This window comes from Euleptes europaea, chromosome 4, assembly GCF_029931775.1.
Source record: "Euleptes europaea isolate rEulEur1 chromosome 4, rEulEur1.hap1, whole genome shotgun sequence".
In the NCBI taxonomy this organism is placed as follows: Eukaryota; Metazoa; Chordata; class Lepidosauria; order Squamata; family Sphaerodactylidae; genus Euleptes; species Euleptes europaea.
The window spans coordinates 49,915,776-49,937,087 of NC_079315.1; the positions used below are offsets into that span (position 1 = coordinate 49,915,776).

Sequence of the window (21,312 nt, forward strand, 5' to 3'; positions counted from 1 at the left end):
CACGAAGGCGGGTGGGTTTGACTGCGGCCTCCCTCCGGCCGGCCCGTACTACCACTCCCAAGTAACTGGATTCGGGGACCCAGAGCCAGAGCGGCAGAAAGCAGCCGAAGAGGCGGGGCTTCTCCTTCAAGACCGGCCGCCGCTCTTGAGGAACCCACCAATGGAGTGACGCCCTTCGCTCACGGCAGCCACCAATAGCCCTGGAAGGGAGGCGGGAACGGAAGCCAACCCCAGCCGTCTCGTGGGAGTCAGCGGGCCAAAGAGAAAGCGCGGCTTCCTTGAGATCCCTCAGCCAATGAGATGACCGGCGGACGAAGAATACCGGCTCCGAGGGTTTACTTCCGGGTGTGTGCGTTCCTGTGGAGGATGAGCTCTCAAAGGGGGAACGTGGCTCGCACGCGGTCCCAGCGGCACCAGAATGCGGAGGTCTTCAGAAACGATAAGCATGATACTAGTGCCCAGCGCAAGGTGTGTCACGTGGGTAGGGTTATTTTGTCCCCCCCCTTCTCTAGGAAGATCTGTGGGCCGCAGGGGGAAGTGAGTGGCCCTTAACCATCTGCTTGAAGATAGAAGAGTCTACGTTTTGCTTTATTCCTGTGAAGATAATTCACAGTGGGTAGCCGTGTTAGTCTGTCTGCAATAGTAGTAGAAAAGGGCAAGAGTCCAGTAGCACCTTAAAGACCAACAAAAATATTTTCTGGCAGGGTAGGAGCTTTCGTGAGCCTCTGTCTGCAGTAGTAGAAAAGGGCAAGAGTCCAGTAGCACCTTAAAGACTAACAAGAATATTTTCTGGCAGGGTAGGAGCTTTCGTGAGCCACAGCCGTGTTAGTCTGTCTGCAGTAGTAGAAAAGGGCAAGAGTCCAGTAGCACCTTAAAGACTAAAGAATATTTTCTGGCAGGGTAGGAGCTTTCGTGAGCCACAGCTCACTTCTTCAGATAAAGCTCATACCCTGCCAGAAAATATTTGTTAGTCTTTAAGGTGCTACTGGACTCTTGCCCTTTTATTCCTGTGGTTGAGGAATTGGGCGCGCATGCATGAAAATGGGAGGAATGAAGGATTAATAATTTTGAGAGTTGGGTATGCTTTTGGTCGTCTCGAATGTGCTCCCTACACTTAATTACGGTGGCTGAGGTTGCCCTGCGCGGAAGTGTAGAAAGTAGCGTCTTCAGAATGCAATTTTAAACGGACGCTGCTATTTCTATTATTATTATTACGCAGGGGCTAGTTTAGGTTGTAGAAGTGGCTAAATGTAGGTGTTATCCAAGGAACGTCAATTCTTCGGAGTTTGTTTTGGTTGGCTGGTTGTTTTTTTTAAACGTTTCCAAAAAATGAAGCAGCTGAGTAGAACACCTGTGCGTAGAAGGAATAAACTTATCCCCAATGGGGGGTTACCGCACTTTGTATTCCCAGCAATGTATTAAGAGTTTGAAAATGTTATAAAAAACATCGCTTTAAAAGGGTTTTTCGATACTACGGCTTATGAATGGTTGGAAGACGTCTTCACAGCTAAAGGGGCCAAACAAAGTGTGAACAGTATTTTTTATAACGTTTTTAAACTCTTAATACATCGCTAGGAATACATAGAAAGTGCGAACAGTATTTTTTATAACGTTTTCAAACTCTTAATACATCGCTGGGAATACAAGTGCGGTAACCCCCACAGTCTACAAGCTAGTCTTAAACTTTTAAACTCCTCTGGGGAGGTAACCTTCTTCACCTTCAACGGCTGTTATCAGAGTTGCATCTTTTAAAAGGGAGTCTCTGGTTGCTGTTTATTCATGTTTCCTGACCCAAATAAACCATTCTATCTGGGGAAGGTATGTAACCCTTTTACCCATGTTATTTTCCACTAGCAAATCAACAGCATATACCAGGAAGATGTATAAATACTATATTTGTTTTGTAGATTGAGAACTGGCAATTTTAATGACTCATCATTGAGTCGTCATTGACTACAGGATGAGTCAGTGACAGAACTAGGAATAAAATCCAAATTCCTTGGCAGCTAGACCTAGCAAGTTATTTGAAAGTGTTGTTGGGGGGAATTCTGCTAAAATTTACAAGCAAAAGAAGGCATTGCCTGTTGATATACATTGATTGTAAATCTGAAACACTTTGAAAATGATGTTTAGTGCCAGCTGAATAATTACAAATGGTTGTTGTCCATTCTGATATCTTTTTGATTGGAACTAACTGTAATTAATGCATTTGTTGGAATTAAAGTAGTAATACATAAACAAGAACGTGGCAAATGATCAAGAATTACATGTAACTTAGTTCTGTGTTTTGCACAAGAAGGCCATTACTTTGCCAGTTTAGGACAACATAAATTTCGCAATATTCCTTGCTTGCCCTCCAGCACAATATCAGATTGGCTAGTTGCAACAGCATCTAAAGCAAAAACAGCAACAGCCATGCTACAGAATCCCTAACAATAGTGCTGCACTTTGTCAATCACTGTGTCATATCCTGACTATGCCTGCTAGCAATAGAACAGTACATCATAACTTGTTCTTAGTGAATAACTCAAGTCCAGTCTCAAGTGTACCATTATTCAGCAAAGCAATTGAACATGGTGAAATAGATTGTTTGGATCTTTTCCAGTTTGGTTTCAGGCCTGGCTATGGCAAACAGCCTTGGCTGACCTGGTGGCTGATCTGCTCTGGGAGATGGATTGGTGGGGTTGGGGAGTGTAACCCTGTTGATTTTCCTGGACCTCTCAGTGGCTTTTGATGGCATCAGGCATGGTACCCTTCTGGACTGGCTTTTGGAGTTAGGACTGGGAGGCAACTTTCTGCAGTGGTTTTGGCCCTACTTGGAATGTATTTAACTGAATTTAACAAGAAATTGTAGTGGTTAAGGTGTTGAACTAGGATCTGGGGAACCCAGGTTTGAATCCCTACTCCGCCATGGAAACTTTCTGGGTGACTTTGGGCCAGTCACACACATTCAGCATCAACCCTGGCAAGTATTTGGATGGGAGACCTCCAAGGAATATCCAGGTTATGACACTGAGGCAGGCGATGGCAAACCACCTCTGAACATCTCTCACCTTGAAAACTCTATGGAGTTGCTTTAAGTCAGCTGTGACTTGAGAGCAAAAAAAGTGCCTTTGAATCTTAACTGTGCACTGGAATCCCTGTAATTTCAGTGGGTTTTAGGGTCACCTACCTTTGAAGATGCTTAGAGTCACATTGTGCAGAACAGAGTTTTTTAAGCTGTATTTTTTGCCAGCTGCTGAATAGGAAATGTTTCTTAGGAGAGAAGCTGAGGTACTCAAGTTTTATTTTCAAATACTTTGGATGCTGCTTACCTTGGAAAAAACTCACCTTCTTTATAAGGCATAAGGCTTTGATAATAAAATAAAGGTCTAGTTCTAATAATAATCTTAATATGTTTGACACATATTGTGAAAATATACAGACAGTTATTCTATACTGAGGAGGACCTGCTCTCAGAAAATCACTTCTTTAGAGGTCTGCTGAAGTCTAGTCCTGAGCAGAAAACTATTAGCCTTTCATAAAAACAAAGCCTGCTAAATTATGCAAATTAGTGCTTTACATCAAGATATTACAAATAGAATATAAACAAACCTATTTAATAGTGATTTGTTCAGTAACTAATTTCAATAATGTATGTATTTTTCCTAACCCATGATTAGGTGTGTTCAGGTTTCTTGTCCAGATATTGGAGAACATAGATAAATCTGTTCTTTCCTACATTTGGGCCCTCTTGAGTGCATTCAGTTTTCCATTTCAGCCACTTGCCAAATTGTTATAATATGCTCCTTTTTTCTAAGACTGGTTTTCCAGTGTTGAGCATAAAATCTTTTATTTAGTTTGTACCTCTTACATTAATATTTGATAAAATGTACAAAAATGGCTTTTTAAATCATTCTGACTGTGATTATTCACAAAATAACTGCTATTATTGTATGCCAGTATGGAAAAAATAATGATCAACATATATGCTAAAGGTCTATTTCTTTCCTTGTGCACTTCCAAATATTTCTTTCTTTTAAACATTTTTGTGCTGCCTTTCTAACCAGTCAGGGTCCCAAGGGTCTTCGCCCTCTGGCAGAAGTCACCAATAGAGGGAGACAGACAAATTTCTCTGGGGAGGGAGTTCCACATTTTTGGTGCCATGACTGAGAAAGCCCTTTCTCAGGTCATTACCTGCCTATCCTCAGGTGGTGAGGGCAGCCGAAGCCTTTGAAGATAACCAAAGTGAATGGGTAGGTTCCTATGGAAGGAGGCAGACCCTAAGGTATGTTGGTCTGAGACAGTTCAGGGCTTTAAAAGGCGATACCAGCACCTTGAACTGAGTCCAAAAGCACATTGTAAGCTGGTGAAAGGCACTATGGCTAAGGCTGCCACCTGTTCATCCAACAGGAGATCCAGGTTCATGAGCACCCCAAGCTGCAAACCTGCTCCTTTAAGGGGAGTGCAGCCCCATCCAGAACAGGGGATGTCCCATTTCCTGGGTCAGACCTTCTCCCCCCCCCCCCCGCCGCCAGTAGCACCTCACTTCGTTTGGATTAAGTTTCACCTTGTTAGCCCTCAACCATTCCAATACTGCCTCCAGGCACCTGTTCAGTTTTCACAGTCTCCTTAAGATCTGCTGGTAGCGTGAGATAGAGCTGAGTGTCATCTTCATGAGCAAACTGTTTCATGGACATAAAATTTAGTATATCACCCATATTTTTATAAACTTTGAGCACTGAGTTTGTCATTGCATTTAGAATGGCATGATTATATTTACCTTTAGCTAAATATTTTAATGGCAGGACTTCAAAGTAAGATGTTTGTAGGCTTGAGGCAATAGTCTAGTTTAGTCGCACATCTAAATGACACTGTGACTGGAAAAGCCAGCTCAGGCATTGTGAGGGAAACAGGGAAGGTGGAGTCACACTCCCTATAGCAAGAATAAAAATTGGATAGCATGATTACAGAATCAAATGTATGTGTAATCTCAGCATGTAAAGGTAGGCCAATATCTAAATTATTCCATATTTATATTCATAAAGAAAGCACCGTAGCAATCAAAACACAAACTACTCATAGTATCTTGGTTTTTAAATGAAAGAGAACTGGTTCCTTGACTGTTTTTCTTATCCATATATTTTAGTTCTAGAAGATGAGCTCTTACCTTTGGGAGTCATAGTATAAGGGATTTTCATTTGAAGTTGAGCTAATTAGCAAAATGCTAGTTAAAAGTGGTCATATTGTGATTTTCTCAAGTAAATGGGCTGTGTGGCTTGGTTCAGACATCTCACTAAACCATTGTTTAAACTAGCTTTGGGTAGTACTGTTATGGAAACTATTTCATGTTAGGAAGGGCTGACATATATAAAGATGGACCAGTGTTGGTAGAGACAGCCAAGCTGAGAAAATCCCATCACTTCGGGATCAATGTTTTTGCATCTTGCAGGAAATAATAATGAACCCTTCTGATGTGAGTAGCAGCTGACCATTGGCTGCTGCTTTTTTGTGGGTTCCAGCAGTCCGAGTTTCAGAAACCAGATTGGCCAGGACCATCAATGCATGGGAGGGGGCTAGAAAAGGAGCTGTGAAAGCCAGAGAGCCTACACCCATTTGTTCCAGTCCAGTTTGGGGACGGGAGGATAAGCGCCAGGTAACTGTAGTAGTTCTCTTACAAAGGAATTTCAAAGGGAGATTAGAAAAAGAGACTGCTGAATTACAACTAATAATTAAGCTCAAGACTATGCATTCTCCGGGACTTAATAAAGATCTGGGATTCCTGTCTCATTACCAATGCTGATTTCTCCACGCCTACTACCCCTCTACATATCACACCTAATCCAATCACACCTGCTAATATCATTTACTTGCTTTTTACATTTACACTGCCAATGTGTGTCTAATTCACTCTTCCCTACTTAAGGATAGATGGACTTACATTCTAGCTGTATCTGAAGAAGTGAGCTGTGGCTCACGAAAGCTCATACCCTGCCAGAAATTTTGTTAGTCTTTAAGGTGCTGCTGGATTCCTACTCTTTTCTACTGTAGTTTTCCAAATTAGGTTAGAAATCTTTGGTTGTGTGTTATTTCTTGGAACCTGAACACTAATTTCTTTAGCCTGTATACCTTATAGAGATGTTGATAGTGAAATAAAGCTTTGTATTCTTTAAGAGCTAAAGAGACTACCTTCGTTCCTACCCACAAGCCTTGGGTAGGACTTCATGTTACCAAACAGCTGTGTTTGGGGAGGTCCCCCAGAACTCTCAAGAGTTGGGGAACAGTGAGATCTCCACAAGAAATATTGGGATTCCCCTGGACAAAACAAATCCCCCCTACTCTCTGGGTGGGTTTACATTTTGTTCACCTTCTTGGTGGCAGGTTGCACAAGCTGGGGGGAGATTAACCTGTCAGAAGCCAGGGTGGGAAACATTACTAGAACGATTATCCAAATACTGGCCACTCCACTAACTAAGGTTGGTTAAGATACATCAAACCAGAATCAGAAACCCTGATTTAAAGAGACTGTCAACCACAGTAATCTTAATTACATTTTTTTTCTGAAGTATGACCACAGATGTTTTGTTGTTGTTTTTGTCATCAAGTTACAGCAGACTTATGGCGACCTGGTAGAGTTTTCAAGGCAAGAGGCGGTTTGCGGTTGCCTTCCTCTGCATAATGACCCTGGTTATTCCTTGGTGGTCTCCCAAATACTAGCCAGGGCCAACCCTGCTTAGCTTCTGAGATCTGATGAGATCAGGCTAGCCTGGGGCTATCCACAACAGGGCACATTGTGGTTTAACTTTGCCTTACTCCTCCTGTTGCCTTTGTTACCTTTTCCTTTCCTTTATCCCTTAGAAGCTCCTTGATCCATTGATCTTGAGCAGTGTAAATCTAATGTTTAAGGGATATAAGGACTGAAACAAATATTGCCACTGACAATGTAGCCTTGGGATCCCTCTCACTTAATAAAAAGGGCATTATGTCAGACACAGAGGCATTAGATTTATATGTTAAAAGGGGAGATATATAATGTGATTGAAGTTCCTCATAAAAGTGGCATTCCAAGAGGGCATGAGCTAATGAATCAATACAGCCAGAAGAGCAAGGGCAGGTCCTGTCTGGGTGTGGTATATTCGGGACCGCCTCTCTTGGTATACCTTTCCCCCGAAGAGCATTATGCGCTGCTGATAATAATCTGTTGGTGATCCCCGGCACGAGGAGTGTGCCGCTGTACTCGGCCAGGGCCTTTTCGGCCCTGGCTCTGGCCTGGTGGAATGCTCTGCCTAATAACATCAGGGCCCTGCAGGACCTGAAGGAGTTCCGGAGGGCCTGTAAGACGGAGCTATTCCGCCAGGCCTATGGTTGAGGACGGCTGCAGGCGAGATTAAATGAGATCAGTGCTGGCCTCCCTACTCCCCCATCCCCTTGGTTTACAATCTATTTGAGGATGAATAGCTGACCCAGTCATGTGTTATAGTTGGCATCCTCTGCCGCAGTGAACACTTACATATGGCGACCATCTTTAAAATTAGTTGGAGCTGTTTAATGGTGTATGGTTTTATATATTTTATTGTTTTATTATTATTCTGTAAATTTTAATGTTGTAATCCGCCCTGAGCCTGGCCTGGCTGGGGGAGGGTGGGCTAGAAATATGAAAAATAAATAAATAAAATTCTGCCCTGCATAACCATAGAGGGGTTAGCATTCAGTCTAGTCCAGGGGTCTCAAAACTGCGGCTCCAGAGCCGCATGTGGCTCTTTGGCCCGTTGAGTGCGGCTCTCCGAACTTGGTTCGGAGCCCCTGCTCTTGTGCCCGCTCACGCCGACAGCCGGGCTGTGGAGCCGGCGCGCCTGAGAGAGAGAGAGAGCGGGCGAGCGGGCGCGCTGTCTCTCCCCCACACACACACACCGTGGAAAATGGCCGGGTCCCCCTTTCCCTCAATGGTTGGGAGGCTAAAGCCTCCCCTCCCCTCTAGCCGCACGATTGCTGGGCGGGCGGTTCCTGCCCCCCCCGCCTATCAGCTGTTGGGCGGGGCGGGCTTCCTTTGGCAGACCTGGCCTCCGGCTGAGTCCCATTGGGAGGCCGTGTCTACCCACTGGCTTTCTTGGCAGTAGACCTGGACTCCGAGGAGGGGGAAAAGTCCCCCTTCAGAGGCCAGGTCTACCAATTGGCTTCTATGGGCCTCTGGAGGCCAGGTCTACTGCCAAGAAAGCCAATTTTTAAATTGCTCTAGAGAGTTGTCAAATAATAAGTATAAGCAGGCAAACCGCGTGGTGGTATTCTGAAAAACTGAGATGAACAAACGCGGCGAGCATGAAAAGTAGTGCTGTTATAATCAAGTTCTTTAATGCGCTTTTTAATTTTGGTGAAAGCTTCTGCTTCCCCAAGATCTAATAACATATCCTTCGAGAAGCCCAACAACGACAATTTCTCATCTAAGATTTTTTGCCATGAGGATTTAAGAGTCATGCTTCAGAGAAGCTAGGAGCTCCTCAGTGCTAAAGCGCAGCTTGAGTTGTAACTTAAAGGCGCCAACCATGCCCTAGTTTCGAGCGACATTTGGCAAAACTCAGAGCGAAGGGTAACGCCAGCAACACATCGAGGGGCATTTAAGAGTTTTCGTAAAAACTGAAGCAATGGACAATCTATAGATTCATTGACAACAGTTATCCAAATGGCAACACCAAAAAGAACAATTGGAATGATTTTTAAGTTGAAAACCTGAATAGTCCCTGGGATATATTTGCCGCCCTTGGTATAGAAAAAACTGACAATAGCTGTAGCCCTAGGTTTAATTTTGTTGGACACTGCTTTTTGATGAGCATTCCAATTTAGGTCATGGGAAAAAAGAATGCCAAGATAAACAAACTCCTTGACTTGGTCAACCTCAAAGCCATCTAATACCCAGCGAAAAGGAGACATTGCCTTTGTTACAGTGCATGTCAGGACACCAACCAGGACCCTGTGAAGAAAGAAGCAAAGGCAATAAAACCAGCATTTGAATGTGAGCTGAATCCTGGTGTTATAGACTGATGAGAGTGAAAAACAAACCATGGTTTCACACTGAAGCTGAACTGAGCGTATTGGTTTTCTTGTTCTACAAAGTGTATTTTGATGTTTGTGGGCCTTTTATATGCTGTTATCCCATAATCACATAAAATATCATTTGTTCATTAATTTGTAACTTACACTTTCAGATACTGGAAATCATTGACCAGGAATGAGGTATTCTGTTTATACTATGTGCTGCATAAAATGTCGGGAGCATCTGAAGCTTTCCAAAGTAGAAGTAGTAGAATTTAGTTGTATGTGGCTATAGGTCTTCACAAAACATCATCCACAGAGTAGCACAATGTTAAAAAGAGAGAAGCTTTCCGAAGTAGTATTAGGCTTGATGGAGTGTTAAAACAGATAATTCCCATAGGTGGTAGACTGGGTGTTGCTGCTAGATTATTTACAGTGCAATCCTAAACAAAGTTAACCTTTCTACTTTAGGATTGCACTGTTAGTGACTTAATAAGTAAGGCTTTATACAAGCAGTGCTTCTGCTAGAATGGCAAAAAATGCAGGATCTAGTAATCTGCTTTTTTAGAATCTCAGTGCTTTTTTGTTTTTGTTTCTTAAAATGAGTTTCTAGCTCTTTGGACTACAAGGATAAGCTACAAAAAAATTAACAGATAAGACATTTTTGAAGGAGGAGAAGTGGCAGCAATAGATTCTCAATGCCTGGGGCAAGATGTCAGGGCCTTGTGTAGCTTTTTGATCCTCTATATGACGGGCAAAACCAGAATAAATTATGCAAAATAGTGAAAATTGTAGAGTAAATTAAGCCAACAGAGGAGTATATGCAAATCTGCATAATATCTGCAGGTAGCAGAGTTTAGCTTTGCTTGATGAAGAATTCTGATTGCTTACATGCAGAATTCTAATTGTTTTAAAATTGTGCAGTGCACACAGTCCTGCTCATACATTTTTAGTCACTTCAACTGACTGCCTTTGCAAATATTTGGACATAAAAGAACATTACACATGAAGTTAAAGTCTGCCCTGGATTATGTTTAGCCAGGGGGAACAAAGTATTGCGATGGTTGCTTAGAAACTGACATGTTCTAATTCCAGAAGGCAGATGACAGAGCTAAGAGATTATTTTAATATGAGTGATTAAGTTCTTCATAAAAGGTGGCTCTTCAGAAGCACATACTTTAACTAGTAACGCTATGTGTTTATCCTGTTGTAGAACCCAATCCAGATTGGAGTTACTTTCACTTGTTGGTCCACTGCATGAAAAAGAGAGGAGGGTTTGCTGAAAGTCAGGGTTTGACCGAAAGATCCGACTTTCTAATATCTATTTCTTTATTCTGTATTCTTATTCTTTATTACCTTGTCTTTTGTTTTATGTACTTAATAAAAATGTTTGTAAAAAAGAGAGGAGGACATAAGCAGAACAGAGCATTTGAAGGAAAGTTTTGGATACACCTGCATCCATTGACTTTCCTTTTGGTTTTGTATGTTAGTACAAGAAGGATGGATGTGAGAAAGTGCCCTGAATATAGATAATTGATATGGTGCATCTTGGATGATTGAGGCAGCTGCTCGTCGTGACTCTAATTTTAATCTCCTTTGCTATGCAGAGTGATTGGTTTAAGCTAGTTGGCATATCTTCCACTTGTACAGTCAGCCACTTTGAAGACAGCCTTATGCAGATATGCCCTTGAACAATGTGATTAGTCTTCTTTCCCACCTTTATCTTTATGAACTGGGCTCTTTACCCTTAAAATGCACACATTTAATGAAGTAAAACAGGATTTTCGCTTTGCAGCTATGTGCTGAAGCAGCTATGAAAATTCCTCTGTTTTCTCTGTTAAATATGACACCAGAGGTCTTTTGAAGTTATCTCTCTGAGGTAAAATAAGGTGGGGACTCAAGAAGGAGAAAAATAATCTCCACCTAACACACTCTGATTAACAGCAAGTAAGCGATCCCTCTCACTCTTTCTCAGCACAAAAACTGATTAAGGGGGGATAGTAATAGGAAGGAGGGGGTTGTCATAATAGCCAAGAGGTTCAGAGTTCCCAAGGTAGACTTGTTTGCCACAGCAGGCAGCCGTCAAGTTCCCCGCTTCTTCTCCAGGTACTGACACCTAGAAGCAGAGAAAGTAGATGACCTGCTATCTCCTTGGCCAAAGGATCTGTTGTACACGTTTCCTCCACTGCTAGTCCTCCCAAAAGTACTGAGGAAACTACGTCTGGAGCATGCATCGGTCATTTTAGTGCCTCCGGACTGGCCATACAGACGCTGGTTCTGCAGCCTGAGGAAGTTCTCCATCCAGGAACCCTGGTGCATACTGGTTTCACCAGACTTACTACAACAGGGCCCAATCTGTCATCAAGACCCAGACTGGCTGAGGTTAACTGTGGAAATTGAAAGGGACCGGCTTATGATGTTGGGCTACAGTGAGGAAGTAGTCAACACCATCCTGGAGGCCAGAAGGCCCTCAACTGGGAGAATATACAACATTTACAGGAGGGCCTTTGTCCTGTGGTATAGGCGCAAGCACCTGGATCCTCTTCAACCAGGCTAGCCAAGATCCAGGAGTTTCTTTAAGACAGGGTGCAACTGAAGTTGAAGACATCCACTCTTCGAAGATAAGTAGCAGCCATTGCCACTGTCATTCTTGAAATGGAGGGTAACTCATTAACAAGACATCCAGCCTTTCTTTAAAGGAGTTTCTCAATCCTCTCCTCCAACGGTGCACAGGTGTCCTGTATGGTGCCTCCATATTGTTCTACCCACCCTCACAAAATATCAGTTTGAGCCAATGAAAGAGGTCCCATTGAAGTTTGCATGGATGAAGACAATCTTCCTTACAGTAGTCACCTCTGCAAGCAGGGTCTCGGAGCTGGGGGCTCTGTCTATATGGAAGGGCCTCTGCGTATTTCATAGTAACAAGGTTGTACTTAGACCTGACCCAATCTTTGTACCCAAAGTAAATATGTCTTTCCATCGGCAAAAGGAGTTACAGCTGCCATCCTTCAGACCACATCTTAAACATCAGAAGGAAAAAAGAGTGGCACATGCTGGATTTAAGAAGAGCTCCCAAAATATGCATTCAACGCATGGAGAGCATAAGAAAGACAGATTTACTATTTCTCTCTCTCATAGCTCTGAACAAAGAAGAGAAACTATCCAGAGCTGCAATTAGTTATGCTATCAGACAAGTAACACCTATGTGCCAGAAAACATTACAGCTCATTCAGTTCGCAGCGTGGCCACTACAGCAGCCTTCAAGCGACAGGCTTCTCTAGAATAGATTTGTCAGCGAGGGCATGCAGTCGAGCCCTAGATAGCAAGATCAGTGATTTCCCCTCCACCTTTTCTTCCCGTGGGAAAGTCCCTTCAGTTGGGGAGAAAGGTGCGATAGCCAGAGGCCCTATAGATCCCCATTTCAAAGTAACTTCCCTATTGTAATTCCGCTCTGATCTCAAGGTGTGATTTCACTGGAAATCACTTGATGTTGAGAGACCTCTGATGTTTTGCATTTCAAAGCTTTTACGTGTAAATATTTATAGTGTGTGCATCCTATAAAACTGACCTCTAAATGTATTATCTCATTCTAACCTTTAAGTTCTTTTAGACTGCTGTACTCGTTACAATTGGGAATAAAGCCTTTTAAAACTCTCTGCAAACGTCTGGAGTGAAGTTGATAATTCCTGAGATGCAACGGAGTCATAGAGTCTGACATTTGTAGGGCCGCCACATGGTCATCTGTCTCCACATCTGTCAGACATTACTGTCTCAGTGTCTACTCTTCGGCTGAAGATGCATTTGGTAGAAGAGTGTTACAGTTGGTTGAAGAAGATTAATCCCACCCAAGTACAAGTTCTGGAAGATACCAACTTTCAAAATGCCCTCCTCCTCAGAGTGAGAATGAACCTTGATTATCTGCTGTGAAGGTTCCTTCTGCTCTGAGGTATGGAGGGCATCTTGCCCACCCTGGGCAAAGAAAGAAAAGAAAGAAAAGAAAGAAGAATGGGATGCAAAAAAAAAGTCCTCTTAAACCATGAGAGGTGATGTTGTGGAAGAAGAGAGTAGACGAGACCTTCAGTCCTTGGGTCTACCTTATTACTCTCTACCTTTATCTTCTTATTACCTTAATGTTTTACTCTTCACACTGTTATTTCTTATGTACAGTTTTTTTTTTCTCATTTGACATTAAGTGTTATAAGGTTTCTTCTGATACTGAGTTAGCTAGGATAGTCATGAAACTGAGGTGATTCCAGACAAGGAGACAGGAAGAGGAAATCAGATCCTGCCTCCCTGGGTAACCAATAGGAATCACCCAACTTTCAACATGCCCTCCATTCCTCAGAGCAGAAGGAACCTTCATGGTAGTTAATCAAGGTTCAATCCCAGCCCTTCAGTCGTGGGAGTCTTTGAGGCAGCCAAGAATGGCCCAGGGTAGTCTGATCTTGTCACATCTCAGAAGCTAAGCAAGGCTAGCCCTGGTTAGTATTTGGATGGGAGACCACCAAGGAAGTCCTGGGTCGCTGTGCAGAGCCTAGGCAGAGGCAAATCACGCCTGAACATCTCCTGCCTTGAAAACCCTAATAGGTTGCCATAAGTTGGCTGTGTCTTGATGGCAGTTTCCACCACCATGGAGAAGGGGCTTCAAAGCTTTTGTAGGCAGGGGAACAGAAGCACAGCACTGCCAGGGCTGTGTACCCTTTTCCTTTCTTTTCCAAGGTTGCCCTGTAAAGCCACAAAAGAATGAATCAGGCTAATCTCTTGTTTCATGTTTCCCTCGCTCAGTTTTAAGGGTGTCTTGTAGTTTGCATGATTCAAGGAGGTACATGCAGTATTTTAGATAAAAGAAAAGTCTAGCCAACTATGAAGTAATGTGCAAATGCCATTCAAAGTTAACTTTCACAGGAACAAAACTGGAGTGGGAAGTATATGTCAAACAGGAAATTACTATCAAGCTTTTGTTTCATAATTGTTTCATAATTACTGTATTCCATGTTTTGTTGCTATTAAAATAATGACTCCTAAGTCTTATAAATTCCTGTTTAACTAGCCACCAGTGAGGAATGATTTTAAAGTATCCCTTGCAAAAGAATGTTCACTTCACAGCTATACACATGAAGCACTCCTGGGCATGCCTTCTTGCATTCCAAGTACATTAAAGCATTATTGAGCATGCTTTGTTATTGTGTAGAAAGAAACATTTCCCTTTCCAGTTGAGCTGTCATAGTACTTCCATGGAATAGTAAAGTATTTGGAAGGAAAGCTTGGCAGGTCTCCTCCTCCTCCTTCTCTTCTTCCTCCTTCGATTGCTTAGCAACACTGAGTTTTTTTCAGGTCTGTCCCTTGAAGTTTGCTTGGTACCTCCTGAAACTATGAACATGATTAATGAAACCAGATTGGTTTCAGGAATACAGAAGCCTTTATCTCGTCTGTTTTTTTTTTGTGTGCGCATACTGATTAGTAAAAAACAGAAGCGTAAGGAAGAGCTATGTTATCTGATTGGATATTTTGATCTGATATTAATAGGTTGCCGTCCCCATGCATGTTTATCCTGACAACCTTTGTGGAACAAACCAGGGAATGGTTAATATTCCTTTGCACTTATATCTTAATATACATAATACTAAAGTAGCAGTGGATTCTTCAACTGGATTCTTGTAACTGGAATCTGTAGCAAATATTTTCAACGATATCAAACTTTCAAGATGTGTCCCACTCATTGTACCCTTTCAGATTTTATCCATTTTGGCTATTTGCTTTATTTGACAGTGTTTTATCCTGGGCTAACTGAAGGTCACTCTAAACTATCTTCAGGAGTACATTATATCTAACCTGGGAATAATGAGATCATGCTTCCTGAGGAAGGGCTGCAACTTGATGAATCAGCTGGTTAAAGGTTCTACACAGATGACATCTGAACTTTCAACAGTAGATCTGGTGTGTCCCCCCCGTGCATTGAGTTGTCTGTGTCATGAATAACACCAATAAATAGTATTTCAGTCTTATCTGGATTGAGCTATCTGTTGGAGATCACTTTATTGGTCCTTATCAGCCTATTACAGCCTCCAAACACCAGTTCAGAACATCCATGTCCATGATTCATGTCAATTACCTTTACTTCAAAACTATGGATGACTTCTCCCAGCCACCTCATGTGGATGTTAACGCATGAGGGGGAGAGAACTGTACCTCAAGGAACACCAACCTCACCTTTTGTAGACAATATCCCAATAGGAACAGAACCAGTGAAGCAACGAATGCCCATTCCAGCTTAAATGATGAGGCAGATGTCATAGTTTTATTAGTAAACTTTATTTTATTTATTTACAATTTTATTCCACCCCTGCCCCAAGAAATTTAGCACAGTGTACAATTAAATGTTTTCAAATCCTACCTTTACTCACTGTGTTGTGTTGGGAGAAGTTGCACATGTGAAGTCTTAAACGTTCCCCTGAGACATTTTTTTTAATGCATTGGGGAATTTCACAAGATGCTTGTAACTGAAAATAGGAATTTTGTGTCTTTTAAAAATTCAAACTGCATCTTTATGGCTTTGCCTTTGTCATATTCTCTTGTGTTTGGGTGCCCTGCCCTCCTTTTGTTTCTTCTTATCAGGACCCTTGGGTTGATGTTTGGATGTAGTCTCAACCTGTCACCGCTACTGTACCTTTGAGGTATTCTAATCGCTATGGCTTAGTTGGATCTGATTATACTCTTCTGTCCAGCACTACTGCTGATGCTCTGTGAATTTCCAGTCTATCCAGCCAACCACCATTTGAACACTTAGAACAGTCTTGTTAATGTCCTTCAGCATTCATCAGCTAAGATTTGGGGAAGCTCTTTTTAGCAAAGACATTAGATAAATGACTATGTTAGCAAAAAAGAGACAGGCTCAAGACACTTAAGATACCATTAATAATTTCATACAGGCCAGAAGGAAACTAAGTATCTAAAGGCTAAAATTTGCACTGCTATGCTTGGCTAATGTTTATGTATATTTTTATCCTGCTTTTCAGCAAGAATCTGTTTCCAAAGCAGCTCAAGACAGTTAAAAGTGTAATGAATGCAAAGTATTCATTGGTGAGAAATGCTCTGCTCAGCTGGATTCAGGCACGATGCTGGGCTATTGCCTGCCCTTTCTCAGATGGCCTCCTCAATGGCAGGTGAAAATGATAGCTTGGAACTGCATTAATAGATACATGCCAACATCTGAACTGCATGGGTGTTTATATGCCAGCATCTGAAGACTAATAGGACTTAAGTCTTTGGAAGAGGGAAGCAGCAACTTCTGCTACTCCCCAACCATCGTTCCAGATCCTCCCCTTGCCTTCTGTGGTGCTCCTGAGGGTCCATTGACCCACTTAGAACAAAACTTCAGGGCACTCTTTGGTAATCATGCTACAGCAGGAATTCTTGGTGGATACTGAAGCTTGAAAGATAAGACAAATAAAATGTCACTGAATAGATCAGGTAAAGAAACATTTCTGACTCATTTGTCCTACATGAGTTTAAGGTTGTATCATGACAATTGAAGTGCTTTTTTGCTTTGTGGAAGCATAGGTTTATTTTCTCTTTTCTCTGCAGTTGTGACCACAGAAGCACAACAAAAAATGCTGAAATAACATATTTCATTTCACTTTTGGATGATGTCATGAAGCTGCGCATTTTTGTCACTGCTGCTGGCTTTCCCACAATAGATTCATTGTCTCTCCCCCCCCCCCAAGTTGATAACAATCCAGGTATTGATCTGGACACATGAGGGCTGCCTCTGCTTAATATGCAATGTATGGTTGCCCTGACTTGGATGGCCCAGGCTAGCCTGATCTCATTAGATCTCAGAAGCTAAGCAGGGTGGGCCCTGGTTAGTATTTGGATGGGAGACCACCAAGGAATACCAGGGCTGCTGTGCAGAGTAAGGCACTGGCAAACCACCTCTGTTAGTCTCTTGCCATGAAAACCCCAAAAAGGGGTCGCCATAAGTCGGCTGCGACTTGAAGGCACTTTACACACACATGGTTGAAGAAAAACATATCTGGTGACAGAAATAAGTTTTCAATATATTAGTTTTCAGGTATTGACATATTACAGCTTCTGGTTCATTTTTTAATTTCCAATTCTGTATAATATGTAATTATTAGCTGTGGGAAAGTGAAAGCAGGGAAACTGCAGAAAAGGTTAGCTAACTCACAGCCGACTTCCTGGGACAGGAGCCAACAGTTAACAAAGTACAAAGAAAAAAATGAGACGCTTTTGCAAGAGGCTTTTCCTGCCCTGAGGAAGAATACATCTTCCCTGGTGATTTTTTTAGGTACATATTTTGCTTTTAAGTATAATCCAGATGCAATTATATATAACTTTAAGATTAAGAAGTTTTGTCTTAATGATCAGACAGTGAGTAGAGATGTCCTTTTACCCTTTTATCCCTTAGAAGCTCCTTGATCAATTGATCTTGAACAGCATATATCTAGTGTTGGAGGGATATAAGGACTGAAACAAATCTTGCCACTGACAATGTAGCCTTGGGGCCCCTATCGCTTAGTAAAAAAGGCATGTCAGTCACAGAGGCATTGGATTTGTATATTAAAAGGGGGGAAATATAGTGCGATCGAAGTTCCTCGTAAAAGCGACATTCCAAAAGGGCATGGGCTAATGAGTCAATAGAGCAAGAAGAGCAAGGGCAGATCCTGTCTGAGTATGGTATATTCAGAATTCTGCCCTGCATTACCATAGAAGGGTTAACATTCAATCTAGCCAAGCAAAAAGCTCTACAGAGACGAGGAGTTGTCAGATAAGATGTATAGGCAGGCAGACCACGTGGAGGGGGTATTCCGAAGAACTGGGATGAGCAGACGCGACGAGCACGAAAAGTAGTGCTGTTATAATCGAGCTCTTTAATGCGCTTTTTAATTTTGGTAAAAGCTTCAGTTTTCCCAAGATCTAATAACATATCCTGCGAGAAGCCCAACAATGCCAATTCTCATCTAAGATTTTTTGCCATGAGGATTTAAAAGGGTCATGCTTCAGAGAAGCTAGGAACCCCTCAGTGCTAAAGCATGGTTTAAGGTGTAGTTTAAAGGCGGCCAACCACACCCTAGCTTCAAGTGACATTTGGCCAAACTCGGAACGAAGAGTAAAGCCAGCAGTAAAGATATGTGTGAAACTTGGAAAGGTTTTGAGAAAGGTGTTGTTGATATGAAAGGTTTTAATGTCATCCATCAATTTATGACATCAAGGTTTAAAGTATATGCTTGAGAACAGACATTCATACATCACAAGTCCTTTTGAAGTCTGGGAATATTACCGTACAATATTTCCATAATAAAACCTTATTGGTTCTCAAAACACCAGCCTCTGAAAATGAATTAAAAGGGGCTTAAAATTGTAAGAAATTAGGAAATTCTCCAGCAGACTTGAAGCATATGGTCTGTGAGAGAATTCTCCCCGGCATGATCATTGATGGGTAAGGTTATTGGGTTTGTAACTATTCTGTATTCTATATCAGATCTATAATCTTTTGTTGTAACCTGTAATATACTTTGTATATATCTAGGTGTAGTTTTCATTTCATTTTACTATTTTTGAAGTATTTACAATAAAAAGAAATTGTTTTTCAATTCAAAATAAGTTGTATCATCACTTGCAGTGGCTGGTTGCATAAGGTAACGTAATTTTTAGTGAATTACAAAATCTAAAAACTTAGCCACAAAAGTACAGTGATTGACCGCTTCAATTTGTATCATTTTGAAATGTCAGACACTTCTCAGAAAGCTGATAGCTTCTAACTTTCATAGGTTCTTTTGATAAGTATGTTTTGTTATTGAAAGTATCAATAAAACAAGCATATAACCAAGTATTGCAGGTGTCATACAGGAGAGAATTAGATGACTTTTTGTAATTCTGTATACCAGCTTTCCTTGGATTGTCCGTTAGAAAGTAGTCGAGTATTTCCTTAAGAATCTTATAACTCTAACAATTATATTCTGGCAACTTGACTTTAAAGCCAACAGCATCTCTTTCTTTTGTAGTCTCATGTCTTTGTTCTTGAAATAATGGCCACCGTTCAGTGCATTAACTTCCAGCTAATCTGCAACAAGCCTGGAACTCTTCGCTTTTGAACTGTTGCCATTTATACATTTTGTTTAATTTAAGAAAAGAAGCATTTTCAACCTTGTTTCTTTACTCTGCTGTTATCATACCTCTAAAAATTGTCCTTCATTGCTTTGTCTCTCCTGTAATATTGAATTCATTATACGCATAACATTTAAAAAGTCACATTTTTCCTGCCATCCCTTGCACCTGAAATGTAAATTATTCTGGTTTGTTTAATTTCCCCTCTTAATCAGATTACTAGATTATACTTATGCTGAATCCTGGTTTCATTATGCTGGGGGTGGGGGGCAAGGAGTATGTCATTGTATTGTAGGTAATATGGAGGGGAGTACTTCCCTTCCTGTGCTGCAGTGCAGCTTCTCACCACTGGAAGGCAGGGAGTGTTGCCACATTATTTAGAGGCCTGGACAGATCTTTCTCTTCTTGGTGCTGTGCTGCAGCCCCTGGGTCTTCTGTGGCTTCAAAGTTTGCAAACAGAAGAATCCAATTAAAGATATTTGAAGACTTTGGGTTTGGGGGGGGATTTTGCATCCCACAGTTTCCCTGTTTTTACACTACAGTATAAGCTTGGTGATGTTTCAGTTTAGCACTGAGCAGTTGTTCATTTGTAGCAGATGCGTTGTGTGTACTTTTTAGCATTCTCAGAGCTTAGCTTCAATGGTTTTTTAAAGCACGTTTCTAGTCCTTACACTTGTGAAGATAACCTTGAAATTGAAACCACATGCCCTGTATCTAGTGAATTGCAGAACTCAGCACCCTTCTAATTGTTGTAGGCCAGGCCTTGCATATGTAACTTGGTAATGATCCCAGGATGAAAAAGGGTTGTTGTGAGGATAAAATGGAGGAGAGGAGAACAATGTAAGCTGCTTTGGGGTCCCCACTGGGGAGAAGGGCGAGATACAAGTTAAGTAAGTAAGAAAAATGCTTTACATAAGAAAGGCCCTGCTGGATCAGACCAAGGCCCATCAAGTCCAGCAGTCTGTTCATACAATGGCCAACCAGGTACCTCTAGGAAGCAACAAACAAGACGACTGCAGCAGCACCATCCTGCCTGTGTTCCACTGCACCCAAAATAATAGGCATGCTCCTCTGATACTAGAGAGAATAGGTATGCAGCATGACTAGTATCCATTCTAACAGCCATGAATACCCCTGTCCTCCATGAATATGTCCACTCCCCTCTTAAAGCCCTCCAAGCTGGCAGCCATCACCACATCCTGGGGAGTTCCACAATTTAACTATGCGTTGTGTGAAAACATACTTCCTTTTATCTGTTTTGAATCTGTCACCCTCCAGTTTTAGCAGATGACCCTGTGTTCTAGTATTATGGGAGAGGGAGAAAAATTTCTCCCTGTCCACTCTCTCCAAACCATGCATAATTTTATAGACCTCTATCATGTCTCCCCTTAGCTGCCTTCTTTCCAAGCTAAACAGTCCTAAGCGTCTTAACCGCTCCCCATAGGACAGTTGCACTAGTCCCCTAATCATTTTGGTTGCTCTTTTCTGCATCTTCTCAAGCTCTAATATCCTTTTTTAGGTGTGGTGACCAGATCTGTACACAGTATTCCAAGTGTGGTCTCACCATAGATTTGTACAAGGGCAGTATGATAGCAGTTTTATTTTCTATTCCTCGTCTAATTATGGCCAGCATGGAATTTGCCTTTTTTACAGCAGCCGCTCACTGGGTTGACATCTTCATTGAGCTATCCACTACCACCCCAAGATCTCTTTCTTGGTCTGTTGCTGCCAGCACAGATCCCATCAGTGTATATGTGAAGTTGGGATTTTTTGCCCCAATATGCATCACCTTACACTTACTCACATTGAATCTCATTTGCCATTTTAAAGCCCATTCTTCCAGTATGTAGAGATCCTTCTGGAGCTCTTCACAGTCAGATTTTGTTTTAACCACCCTAAATAATTTGGTGTCATCTGCAAACTTGGCTACTTCACCGTTTAACCCCAACTCCAGGTCATTGATGAACAGGTTGAAAAGCACTGGTCCCAACACAGATCCCTGAGGCACCCCATTGCTCACATCCTGCCATTGTGAGAACTGACCATTGATTCCTACTCTCTGCTTCCTATTTTTCAGCCAGCTCTCAATCTATGACTATGAAGTTTACTTAGCAGTCTTTGGTGGAGGAATTTGTCAAAGGCTTTTTGGAAATCCAAATACACAATATCCACAGGCTC

At 41.9% G+C, this 21,312-nt stretch overlaps 1 protein-coding gene across 1 annotated transcript in view; it reads left to right on the forward strand.

The window, feature by feature from the left end:
- The first annotated feature begins 366 nt into the window (after positions 1-366).
- C4H9orf85 (chromosome 4 C9orf85 homolog) overlaps positions 367-21,312 on the forward strand; it is a 34,706-nt gene continuing 13,760 nt past the window's right edge. The window contains exon 1 of the mRNA XM_056848852.1: positions 367-468. Within this exon, the coding sequence (XP_056704830.1) occupies positions 367-468 (102 nt within the window). The remainder of the gene's footprint in view (positions 469-21,312) is intronic.